Source organism: Oncorhynchus mykiss, chromosome 3, assembly GCF_057628025.1.
Source record: "Oncorhynchus mykiss isolate SJ-2025 chromosome 3, ASM5762802v1, whole genome shotgun sequence".
Lineage (NCBI taxonomy): Eukaryota > Metazoa > Chordata > Actinopteri > Salmoniformes > Salmonidae > Oncorhynchus > Oncorhynchus mykiss.
The window spans coordinates 3,655,299-3,668,766 of record NC_143024.1 but is presented as its reverse complement, the minus strand read 5'-3'; the positions used below and the strand labels follow the sequence as shown (position 1 = coordinate 3,668,766).

The 13,468-nt window shown below is 49.7% G+C and overlaps 1 protein-coding gene across 1 annotated transcript in view; it reads right to left on the bottom strand.

The window, feature by feature from the left end:
• Positions 1-13,468, bottom strand: part of LOC149984267 (intermembrane lipid transfer protein VPS13B-like) — a 721,339-nt gene that overhangs the window by 561,803 nt on the left and 146,068 nt on the right. The window contains 1 exon segment of the mRNA XM_090230526.1: positions 11,403-11,527. Within this exon segment, the coding sequence (XP_090086652.1) occupies positions 11,403-11,527 (125 nt within the window).

Genomic DNA, 13,468 nt, shown 5'->3' with positions numbered 1-13,468 from the left:
GCATATGTCCTAGAGAAGGAGTGACGGGCTGCTTGGAGGAGCTGCATATTAACCTAGAGAAGGAGTGACAGGCTGATTGGAGGAGCTGCATATTAACCTAGAGAAGGAGTGACGGGCTGATTGGAGGAGCTGCATATTAACCTAGAGAAGGAGTGACGGGCTGCTTGGAGGAGCTGCATATTAACCTAGAGAAGGAGTGACAGGCTGATTGGAGGAGCTGCATATGTCCTAGAGAAGGAGTGACGGGCTGCTTGGAGGAGCTGCATATTAACCTAGAGAAGGAGTGACAGGCTGATTGGAGGAGCTGCATATTAACCTAGAGAAGGAGTGACGGGCTGATTGGAGGAGCTGCATATTAACCTAGAGAAGGAGTGACGGGCTGCTTGGAGGAGCTGCATATTAACCTAGAGAAGGAGTGACAGGCTGATTGGAGGAGCTGCATATTAACCTAGAGAAGGAGTGACGGGCTGATTGGAGGAGCTGCATATTAACCTAGAGAAGGAGTGACAGGCTGATTGGAGGAGCTGCATATTAACCTAGAGAAGGAGTGACAGGCTGATTGGAGGAGCTGCATATTAACCTAGAGAAGGAGTGACAGGCTGATTGGAGGAGCTGCATATTAACCTAGAGAAGGAGTGACAGGCTGATTGGAGGAGCTGCATATGTCCTAGAGAAGGAGTGACGGGCTGCTTGGAGGAGCTGCATATTAACCTAGAGAAGGAGTGACAGGCTGATTGGAGGAGCTGCATATGTCCTAGAGAAGGAGTGACGGGCTGATTGGAGGAGCTGCATATTAACCTAGAGAAGGAGTGACAGGCTGATTGGAGGAGCTGCATATGTCCTAGAGAAGGAGTGACAGGCTGATTGGAGGAGCTGCATATTAACCTAGAGAAGGAGTGACGGGCTGATTGGAGGAGCTGCATATTAACCTAGAGAAGGAGTGACAGGCTGATTGGAGGAGCTGCATATGTCCTAGAGAAGGAGTGACAGGCTGATTGGAGGAGCTGCATATTAACCTAGAGAAGGAGTGACAGGCTGATTGGAGGAGCTGCATATGTCCTAGAGAAGGAGTGACAGGCTGATTGGAGGAGCTGCATATTAACCTAGAGAAGGAGTGACGGGCTGCTTGGAGGAGCTGCATATTAACCTAGAGAAGGAGTGACAGGCTGCTTGGAGGAGCTGCATATGTCCTAGAGAAGGAGTGACAGGCTGATTGGAGGAGCTGCATATGTCCTAGAGAAGGAGTGACAGGCTGCTTGGAGGAGCTGCATATTAACCTAGAGAAGGAGTGACAGGCTGCTTGGAGGAGCTGCATATGTCCTAGAGAAGGAGTGACAGGCTGATTGGAGGAGCTGCATATTAACCTAGAGAAGGAGTGACAGGCTGATTGGAGGAGCTGCATATGTCCTAGAGAAGGAGTGACAGGCTGATTGGAGGAGCTGCATATTAACCTAGAGAAGGAGTGACAGGCTGATTGGAGGAGCTGCATATTAACCTAGAGAAGGAGTGACAGGCTGATTGGAGGAGCTGCATATTAACCTAGAGAAGGAGTGACAGGCTGATTGGAGGAGCTGCATATTAACCTAGAGAAGGAGTGACAGGCTGCTTGGAGGAGCTGCATATTAACCTAGAGAAGGAGTGACAGGCTGATTGGAGGAGCTGCATATGTCCTAGAGAAGGAGTGACAGGCTGATTGGAGGAGCTGCATATTAACCTAGAGAAGGAGTGACAGGCTGATTGGAGGAGCTGCATATTAACCTAGAGAAGGAGTGACAGGCTGATTGGAGGAGCTGCATATTAACCTAGAGAAGGAGTGACAGGCTGATTGGAGGAGCTGCATATTAACCTAGAGAAGGAGTGACAGACTGATTGGAGGAGCTGCATATTAACCTAGAGAAGGAGTGACAGGCTGATTGGAGGAGCTGCATATTAACCTAGAGAAGGAGTGACAGGCTGATTGGAGGAGCTGCATATTAACCTAGAGAAGGAGTGACGGGCTGATTGGAGGAGCTGCATATTAACCTAGAGAAGGAGTGACAGGCTGATTGGAGGAGCTGCATATTAACCTAGAGAAGGAGTGACAGGCTGATTGGAGGAGCTGCATATTAACCTAGAGAAGGAGTGACAGGCTGATTGGAGGAGCTGCATATTAACCTAGAGAAGGAGTGACAGGCTGATTGGAGGAGCTGCATATTAACCTAGAGAAGGAGTGACAGGCTGATTGGAGGAGCTGCATATTAACCTAGAGAAGGAGTGACGGGCTGATTGGAGGAGCTGCATATTAACCTAGAGAAGGAGTGACGGGCTGATTGGAGGAGCTGCATATGTCCTAGAGAAGGAGTGACGGGCTGATTGGAGGAGCTGCATATTAACCTAGAGAAGGAGTGACAGGCTGATTGGAGGAGCTGCATATTAACCTAGAGAAGGAGTGACGGGCTGATTGGAGGAGCTGCATATGTCCTAGAGAAGGAGTGACGGGCTGCTTGGAGGAGCTGCATATTAACCTAGAGAAGGAGTGACAGGCTGCTTGGAGGAGCTGCATATGTCCTAGAGAAGGAGTGACAGGCTGATTGGAGGAGCTGCATATGTCCTAGAGAAGGAGTGACAGGCTGCTTGGAGGAGCTGCATATTAACCTAGAGAAGGAGTGACAGGCTGCTTGGAGGAGCTGCATATGTCCTAGAGAAGGAGTGACAGGCTGATTGGAGGAGCTGCATATTAACCTAGAGAAGGAGTGACAGGCTGATTGGAGGAGCTGCATATGTCCTAGAGAAGGAGTGACAGGCTGATTGGAGGAGCTGCATATTAACCTAGAGAAGGAGTGACAGGCTGATTGGAGGAGCTGCATATTAACCTAGAGAAGGAGTGACGGGCTGCTTGGAGGAGCTGCATATTAACCTAGAGAAGGAGTGACAGGCTGCTTGGAGGAGCTGCATATGTCCTAGAGAAGGAGTGACAGGCTGATTGGAGGAGCTGCATATGTCCTAGAGAAGGAGTGACAGGCTGCTTGGAGGAGCTGCATATTAACCTAGAGAAGGAGTGACAGGCTGCTTGGAGGAGCTGCATATGTCCTAGAGAAGGAGTGACAGGCTGATTGGAGGAGCTGCATATTAACCTAGAGAAGGAGTGACAGGCTGATTGGAGGAGCTGCATATGTCCTAGAGAAGGAGTGACGGGCTGCTTGGAGGAGCTGCATATTAACCTAGAGAAGGAGTGACAGGCTGATTGGAGGAGCTGCATATGTCCTAGAGAAGGAGTGACGGGCTGCTTGGAGGAGCTGCATATTAACCTAGAGAAGGAGTGACAGGCTGATTGGAGGAGCTGCATATTAACCTAGAGAAGGAGTGACGGGCTGATTGGAGGAGCTGCATATTAACCTAGAGAAGGAGTGACGGGCTGCTTGGAGGAGCTGCATATTAACCTAGAGAAGGAGTGACAGGCTGATTGGAGGAGCTGCATATGTCCTAGAGAAGGAGTGACGGGCTGCTTGGAGGAGCTGCATATTAACCTAGAGAAGGAGTGACAGGCTGATTGGAGGAGCTGCATATTAACCTAGAGAAGGAGTGACGGGCTGATTGGAGGAGCTGCATATTAACCTAGAGAAGGAGTGACAGGCTGATTGGAGGAGCTGCATATTAACCTAGAGAAGGAGTGACGGGCTGATTGGAGGAGCTGCATATTAACCTAGAGAAGGAGTGACAGGCTGATTGGAGGAGCTGCATATTAACCTAGAGAAGGAGTGACAGGCTGATTGGAGGAGCTGCATATTAACCTAGAGAAGGAGTGACAGGCTGATTGGAGGAGCTGCATATTAACCTAGAGAAGGAGTGACAGGCTGATTGGAGGAGCTGCATATGTCCTAGAGAAGGAGTGACGGGCTGCTTGGAGGAGCTGCATATTAACCTAGAGAAGGAGTGACAGGCTGATTGGAGGAGCTGCATATTAACCTAGAGAAGGAGTGACGGGCTGCTTGGAGGAGCTGCATATGTCCTAGAGAAGGAGTGACGGGCTGCTTGGAGGAGCTGCATATTAACCTAGAGAAGGAGTGACAGGCTGATTGGAGGAGCTGCATATGTCCTAGAGAAGGAGTGACGGGCTGATTGGAGGAGCTGCATATTAACCTAGAGAAGGAGTGACAGGCTGATTGGAGGAGCTGCATATGTCCTAGAGAAGGAGTGACAGGCTGATTGGAGGAGCTGCATATTAACCTAGAGAAGGAGTGACGGGCTGATTGGAGGAGCTGCATATTAACCTAGAGAAGGAGTGACAGGCTGATTGGAGGAGCTGCATATGTCCTAGAGAAGGAGTGACAGGCTGATTGGAGGAGCTGCATATTAACCTAGAGAAGGAGTGACAGGCTGATTGGAGGAGCTGCATATGTCCTAGAGAAGGAGTGACAGGCTGATTGGAGGAGCTGCATATTAACCTAGAGAAGGAGTGACGGGCTGCTTGGAGGAGCTGCATATTAACCTAGAGAAGGAGTGACAGGCTGCTTGGAGGAGCTGCATATGTCCTAGAGAAGGAGTGACAGGCTGATTGGAGGAGCTGCATATGTCCTAGAGAAGGAGTGACAGGCTGCTTGGAGGAGCTGCATATTAACCTAGAGAAGGAGTGACAGGCTGCTTGGAGGAGCTGCATATGTCCTAGAGAAGGAGTGACAGGCTGATTGGAGGAGCTGCATATTAACCTAGAGAAGGAGTGACAGGCTGATTGGAGGAGCTGCATATGTCCTAGAGAAGGAGTGACAGGCTGATTGGAGGAGCTGCATATTAACCTAGAGAAGGAGTGACAGGCTGATTGGAGGAGCTGCATATTAACCTAGAGAAGGAGTGACAGGCTGATTGGAGGAGCTGCATATTAACCTAGAGAAGGAGTGACAGGCTGATTGGAGGAGCTGCATATTAACCTAGAGAAGGAGTGACAGGCTGCTTGGAGGAGCTGCATATTAACCTAGAGAAGGAGTGACAGGCTGATTGGAGGAGCTGCATATGTCCTAGAGAAGGAGTGACAGGCTGATTGGAGGAGCTGCATATTAACCTAGAGAAGGAGTGACAGGCTGATTGGAGGAGCTGCATATTAACCTAGAGAAGGAGTGACAGGCTGATTGGAGGAGCTGCATATTAACCTAGAGAAGGAGTGACAGGCTGATTGGAGGAGCTGCATATTAACCTAGAGAAGGAGTGACAGACTGATTGGAGGAGCTGCATATTAACCTAGAGAAGGAGTGACAGGCTGATTGGAGGAGCTGCATATTAACCTAGAGAAGGAGTGACAGGCTGATTGGAGGAGCTGCATATTAACCTAGAGAAGGAGTGACGGGCTGATTGGAGGAGCTGCATATTAACCTAGAGAAGGAGTGACAGGCTGATTGGAGGAGCTGCATATTAACCTAGAGAAGGAGTGACAGGCTGATTGGAGGAGCTGCATATTAACCTAGAGAAGGAGTGACAGGCTGATTGGAGGAGCTGCATATTAACCTAGAGAAGGAGTGACAGGCTGATTGGAGGAGCTGCATATTAACCTAGAGAAGGAGTGACAGGCTGATTGGAGGAGCTGCATATTAACCTAGAGAAGGAGTGACAGGCTGATTGGAGGAGCTGCATATTAACCTAGAGAAGGAGTGACGGGCTGATTGGAGGAGCTGCATATGTCCTAGAGAAGGAGTGACGGGCTGATTGGAGGAGCTGCATATTAACCTAGAGAAGGAGTGACAGGCTGATTGGAGGAGCTGCATATTAACCTAGAGAAGGAGTGACAGGCTGATTGGAGGAGCTGCATATGTCCTAGAGAAGGAGTGACAGGCTGATTGGAGGAGCTGCATATTAACCTAGAGAAGGAGTGACAGGCTGATTGGAGGAGCTGCATATTAACCTAGAGAAGGAGTGACAGGCTGATTGGAGGAGCTGCATATGGCCTAGAGAAGGAGTGACAGGCTGCTTGGAGGAGCTGCATATGTCCTAGAGAAGGAGTGACAGGCTGCTTGGAGGAGCTGCATATTAACCTAGAGAAGGAGTGACAGGCTGATTGGAGGAGCTGCATATGGCCTAGAGAAGGAGTGACAGGCTGCTTGGAGGAGCTGCATATTAACCTAGAGAAGGAGTGACAGGCTGATTGCAGGAGCTGCATATGTCCTAGAGAAGGAGTGACAGGCTGATTGGAGGAGCTGCATATGGCCTAGAGAAGGAGTGACAGGCTGATTGGAGGAGCTGCATATGGCCTAGAGAAGGAGTGACAGGCTGATTGGAGGAGCTGCATATTAACCTAGAGAAGGAGTGACAGGCTGATTGGAGGAGCTGCATATTAACCTAGAGAAGGAGTGACGGGCTGCTTGGAGGAGCTGCATATTAACCTAGAGAAGGAGTGACGGGCTGCTTGGAGGAGCTGCATATTAACCTAGAGAAGGAGTGACAGGCTGATTGGAGGAGCTGCATATGTCCTAGAGAAGGAGTGACAGGCTGATTGGAGGAGCTGCATATGGCCTAGAGAAGGAGTGACAGGCTGATTGGAGGAGCTGCATATTAACCTAGAGAAGGAGTGACAGGCTGATTGGAGGAGCTGCATATTAACCTAGAGAAGGAGTGACAGGCTGATTGGAGGAGCTGCATATGTCCTAGAGAAGGAGTGACAGGCTGCTTGGAGGAGCTGCATATGGCCTAGAGAAGGAGTGACAGGCTGATTGGAGGAGCTGCATATGGCCTAGAGAAGGAGTGACAGGCTGATTGGAGGAGCTGCATATGGCCTAGAGAAGGAGTGACAGGCTGATTGGAGGAGCTGCATATTAACCTAGAGAAGGAGTGACAGGCTGATTGGAGGAGCTGCATATGTCCTAGAGAAGGAGTGACAGGCTGATTGGAGGAGCTGCATATGTCCTAGAGAAGGAGTGACAGGCTGATTGGAGGAGCTGCATATGTCCTAGAGAAGGAGTGACAGGCTGATTGGAGGAGCTGCATATGGCCTAGAGAAGGAGTGACAGGCTGCTTGGAGGAGCTGCATATTAACCTAGAGAAGGAGTGACAGGCTGATTGGAGGAGCTGCATATGTCCTAGAGAAGGAGTGACAGGCTGCTTGGAGGAGCTGCATATGGCCTAGAGAAGGAGTGACAGGCTGCTTGGAGGAGCTGCATATTAACCTAGAGAAGGAGTGACAGGCTGCTTGGAGGAGCTGCATATGTCCTAGAGAAGGAGTGACAGGCTGATTGGAGGAGCTGCATATTAACCTAGAGAAGGAGTGACAGGCTGATTGGAGGAGCTGCATATTAACCTAGAGAAGGAGTGACAGGCTGATTGGAGGAGCTGCATATGTCCTAGAGAAGGAGTGACAGGCTGATTGGAGGAGCTGCATATTAACCTAGAGAAGGAGTGACAGGCTGATTGGAGGAGCTGCATATTAACCTAGAGAAGGAGTGACAGGCTGATTGGAGGAGCTGCATATTAACCTAGAGAAGGAGTGACGGGCTGCTTGGAGGAGCTGCATATTAACCTAGAGAAGGAGTGACAGGCTGATTGGAGGAGCTGCATATGTCCTAGAGAAGGAGTGACAGGCTGATTGGAGGAGCTGCATATGTCCTAGAGAAGGAGTGACAGGCTGATTGGAGGAGCTGCATATTAACCTAGAGAAGGAGTGACAGGCTGATTGGAGGAGCTGCATATTAACCTAGAGAAGGAGTGACAGGCTGATTGGAGGAGCTGCATATGTCCTAGAGAAGGAGTGACAGGCTGATTGGAGGAGCTGCATATTAACCTAGAGAAGGAGTGACAGGCTGATTGGAGGAGCTGCATATTAACCTAGAGAAGGAGTGACAGGCTGATTGGAGGAGCTGCATAGAGAAAAGACTATACCACATGCAGCCCTCTCAGAGTCTGACATGTTTAAAGCCAAACTAATTGAACAGAATGGATTCCCAGGATAGCAGCTTTAACAGACTCACTTACAGTACTTAACAGACGCACTTACATTACTGCAAGGTGTGTGTGTGTGTGTGTGTGTGTGTGTGTGTGTGTGTGTGTGTGTGAGAGAGAGAGAGGAGGGCCAGATGTTCTGTGAAGGACACAGTCAGAGTGAGACTATAGTAGACTTTCATCTCCCATGTTTATGTTTACTCCTCTCCCTCCCGTCTACTCCTCCCCTCCCCCACCTATCCCCCTATCCTCTCCCCTCCTCCCTCTCCTCCCTCTCCCCCCTCCTCCCTCTCACATCCTCCCTCTCACATCCTCACCTCCTCCCTCTCCTCCCCTCTCCTCTCCCTCCTCTCCTCCCTCTCCCCTCTCCCCCACCTCTCCCCTCTCCTCTAGCACCACAAAGGCCTGCCTGCAGCCTAGCCTCCCCTCCCCTCCTCCCTCTCCCCTCCTCCTGCAGCCTAGCCTCCCCTCCCCTCCTCCCTCTCCCCTCCTCCTGCAGCCTAGCCTCCCCTCCCCTCCTCCCTCTCCCCTCCTCCTGCAGCCTAGCCTCCCCTCCCCTCCTCCCTCTCCCCTCCTCCTGCAGCCTAGCCTCCCCTCCCCTCCTCCCTCTCCTCTCCTCTCCTCCTGCAGCCTAGCCTCCCCTCCCCTCCCCTCCCCTCCTCCTGCAGCCTAGCCTCCCCTCCCCTCCTCCCTCTCCCCTCCTCCTGCAGCCTAGCCTCCCCATCTGGTTTAAATAAAGGGACCTGTTAGATGGTAAATACCTTGTTTGATGCTGTGGTTGATTTCCATCTGAGACACTGGTACAGCACTTCCTGATGTGATGACCGTGTGATTGGGTTTTTACCCCCCAAACCAAGACTACAGGCAGCTCATCCATCTCTCTGTATTCCCCAAACCAAGACTACAGGCAGCTCATCCATCTCTCTGTATCCCCCAAACCAAGACTACAGGCAGCTCATCCATCTCTCTGTATTCCCCAAACCAAGACTACAGGCAGCTCATCCATCTCTCTGTATTCCCCAAACCAAGACTACAGGCAGCTCATCCATCTCTCTGTATTCCCCAAACCAAGACTACAGGCAGCTCATCCATCTCTCTGTATTCCCCAAACCAAGACTACAGGCAGCTCATCCATCTCTCTGTATCCCCCAAACCAAGACTACAGGCAGCTCATCCATCTCTCTGTACCCCCCAAACCAAGACTACAGGCAGCTCATCCATCTCTCTGTATTCCCCAAACCAAGACTACAGGCAGCTCATCCATTTCTCTGTATCCCCCAAACCAAGACTACAGGCAGCTCATCCATCTCTCTGTACCCCCCAAACCAAGACTACAGGCAGCTCATCCATCTCTCTGTATCCCCCAAACCAAGACTACAGGCAGCTCATCCATCTCTCTGTACCCCCCAAACCAAGACTACAGGCAGCTCATCTATCTCTCTGTATTCCCCAAACCAAGACTACAGGCAGCTCATCCATCTCTCTGTACCCCCCAAACCAAGACTACAGGCAGCTCATCCATCTCTCTCGATATCACATCCCCCAAAGGGCTTTGGTGTTTTGGTGGCTGGGGCTCTGTCATTCCCATACCAGCATCTCTGTTCTTCTGACACTCCGTCTAGCCAACACCCTGTCTAGCCAACACCCCGTCTAGCCAACACGCCGTCTAGCCAACACGCCGTCTAGCCAACACCCCGTCTAGCCAACACCCCGTCTAGCCAACACCCCGTCTAGCCAACAGCCCGTCTAGCCAACAGCCCGTCTAGCCAACAGCCCGTCTAGCCAGCACCTCGTCTAGCCAGCACCCCGTCTAGCCAACACCCCGTCTAGCCAACACCCCGTCTAGCCAACACCCCGTCTAGCCAACACCCCGTCTAGCCAACACCCTCTAGTAGTCAACCCATCGTCTAGTGGTCAACCCACCGTCTAGTGGTCAACCCACCGTCTAGTGGTCAGCCCACCGTCTAGTAGTCAACCTATCGTCTAGTGGTCAACCCACCGTCTAGTAGTCAACCCACCGTCTAGTGGTCAACCCACCGTCTAGTGGTCAACCCATCGTCTAGTGGTCAACCCACCGTCTAGTGGTCAACCCACCGTATAGTGGTCAACACACTCTAGTAGTCAACACACTCTAGTAGTCAACACACTGTAGTAGTCAACACACTGTAGTAGTCAACACACTCTAGTAGTCAACACACTCTAGTAGTCAACACACTCTAGTAGTCAACACACTGTAGTAGTCAACACACTGTAGTAGTCAACACACTCTAGTAGTCAACACACTCTAGTAGTCAACACACTCTAGTAGCCAACACACTCTAGTAGTCAACACACTGTAGTAGTCAACACACTCTAGTAGTCAACACACTGTAGTAGTCAACACACTCTAGTAGTCAACACACTCTAGTAGTCAACACACTGTAGTAGTCAACACACTGTAGTAGTCAACACACTCTAGTAGTCAACACACTCTAGTAGTCAACACACTCTAGTAGTCAACACACTGTAGTAGTCAACACACTGTAGTAGTCAACACACTAGTAGTCAACACACTCTAGTAGTCAACACACTCTAGTAGTCAACACACTAGTAGTCAACACACTCTAGTAGTCAACACACTCTAGTAGTCAACACACTAGTAGTCAACACACTCTAGTAGTCAACACACTCTAGTAGTCAACACACTCTAGTAGTCAACACACTAGTAGTCAACACACTCTAGTAGTCAACACACTCTAGTAGTCAACACACTCTAGTAGTCAACACACTCTAGTAATCAACACACTCTAGTAGTCAACACACTGTAGTAGTCAACACACTGTAGTAGTCAACACACTCTAGTAGTCAACACACTCTAGTAGTCAACACACTCTAGTAGTCAACACACTGTAGTAGTCAACACACTGTAGTAGTCAACACACTAGTAGTCAACACACTGTAGTAGTCAACACACTGTAGTAGTCAACACACTAGTAGTCAACACACTCTAGTAGTCAACACACTCTAGTAGTCAACACACTCTAGTAGTCAACACACTCTAGTAGTCAACACACTGTAGTAGTCAACACACTGTAGTAGTCAACACACTAGTAGTCAACACACTGTAGTAGTCAACACACTGTAGTAGTCAACACACTAGTAGTCAACACACTCTAGTAGTCAACACACTCTAGTAGTCAACACACTCTAGTAGTCAACACACTCTAGTAGTCAACACACTCTAGTAGTCAACAGGTGGTGAACAAAATGGCTAACGTGGCATCACCCAGGTGGTGAACAAAATGGCTGCCGTGGCATCACCCAGGTGGTGAACAAAATGGCTGCCGTGGCATCACCCAGGTGGTGAACAAAATGGCTGCCGTGGCATCACCCAGTTGGTTTCTCCACACTGGTAGTGGATGAGGTGAGTTCCAGTCCCCCTACATACCAAAGCACCTTGAACACCAGGTAGAAGATACCCACATAAACACACCAAAACATGACTAAATCAGAGTAGTGGTACTCACCAGTACTGAGGCATCTGGAGCAGCTTGCCGTAGAGGGCTGTACTGAAGGAAGGGATGAGAGGGGACAGAGGGAGGAAACCGCCTGTACTGTCCAGACAGGTCAAACCAGCCTGGACTCCAAACACCTAGAGGAGGGAGAGACAACACTGTATATAGACATAATATGACCTAGAGGAGGGAGAGACAACACTGTATATAGACATAATATGACCTAGAGGAGGGAGAGACAACACTGTATATAGACATAATATGACCTAGAGGAGGGAGAGACAACACTGTATATAGACATAATATGACCTAGAGGAGGGAGAGACAACACTGTATATAGACATAATATGACCTAGAGGAGGGAGAGAGAGAGAGAGAGAGAGACAGAGAGACAGAGAGACAGAGAACAATGATCAGCTAGTCAGTCTCATATCTAGTCTTTCATAAACAGCCATGTCTTCAGACTCCTACCCTGACCAATGTCTGTCATTAGTAGCGTCCTGCGGATCCAGGGTGGATCTCCTCAGTCAATATTTAGATATGAGAGTGGGCGGGGTCTACTGACAGCTTCAGGAATGCCTTCACCCCAACACCATGACTCAGTAATCCAGCCAATCACAGAGAGGATTTACAGGCCAGTCAATATTTAGATATGAGAGTGGGCGGGGTCTACTGACAGCTTCAGGAATGCCTTCACCCCAACACCATGACTCAGTAATCCAGCCAATCACAGAGAGAATTACAGGCCAGCCAATCACAACAGGGTGTCTCTTACTGACCTCATGCCTATTAATCACAGCCTCATTACCCATGCTCCCGTTACACACGGTGTTTACGTACAGTAATATTTTACCCGTCATGTGGACTAGAGGCGGCCATCTTTAATATGTTGTATTAGCTCTATTAGACTCTGACTGGGGCCAGCTGTGACAACAGCAACTGGGCCAGCAGCTAGTAGGAGCAGGAAGCACATAGACCTGCCCTTATACACATAGACCTGCCCTTATACACATAGACCTGCCCTGATACACATAGACCTGCCCTCATACACATAGACCTGCCCTCATACACATAGACCTGCCCTGATACACATAGACCTGCCCTGATATACACATAGACCTGCCCTGATACACACATAGACCTGCCCTTATAGACATAGACCTGCCCTGATACACATAGACCTGCCCTCATACACATAGACCTGCCCTGATACACACATAGACCTGCCCTGATACACACATAGACCTGCCCTGATACACACATAGACCTGCCCTGATACACACATAGACCTGCCCTTATACACATAGACCTGCCCTCATACACATAGACCTGCCCTGATACACACATAGACCTGCCCTGATACACATAGACCTGCCCTTATACACATAGACCTGCCCTTATACACATAGACCTGCCCTGATACAAAAAGACCTGCCCTTATACACATAGACCTGCCCTCATACACACATAGACCTGCCCTGATACACACAGACCTGCCCTTATACACATAGACCTACCCTTATACACATAGACCTGCCCTTATATACACAGAGACCTGCCCTTATACACATAGACCTGCCCTTATACACATAGACCTGCCCTTATACACATAGACCTGCCCTTATATACACAGAGACCTGCCCTGATACACATAGACCTGCCCTTATACACATAGACCGGCCCTTATACACATAGACCTGCCTTTATATACACATAGACCTGCACTTATACACATAGACCTGCCCTGATACACATAGACCTGCCCTGATACACATAGACCTGCCCTGATACACACATAGACCTGCCCTGATACACATAGACCTGCCCTGATATACACATAGACCTGCCCTGATACACACATAGACCTGCCCTTATACACATAGACCTGCCCTTATACACATAGACCTGCCCTTATACACATAGACCTGCCCTTATACACACATAGACCTGCCCTTATACACACATAGACCTGCCCTTATACACACATATACCTGCCCTGATACACACATAGACCTGCCCTGATACACATAGACCTGCCCTGATACACACAATGACCTGCCCTCATACACACATAGACC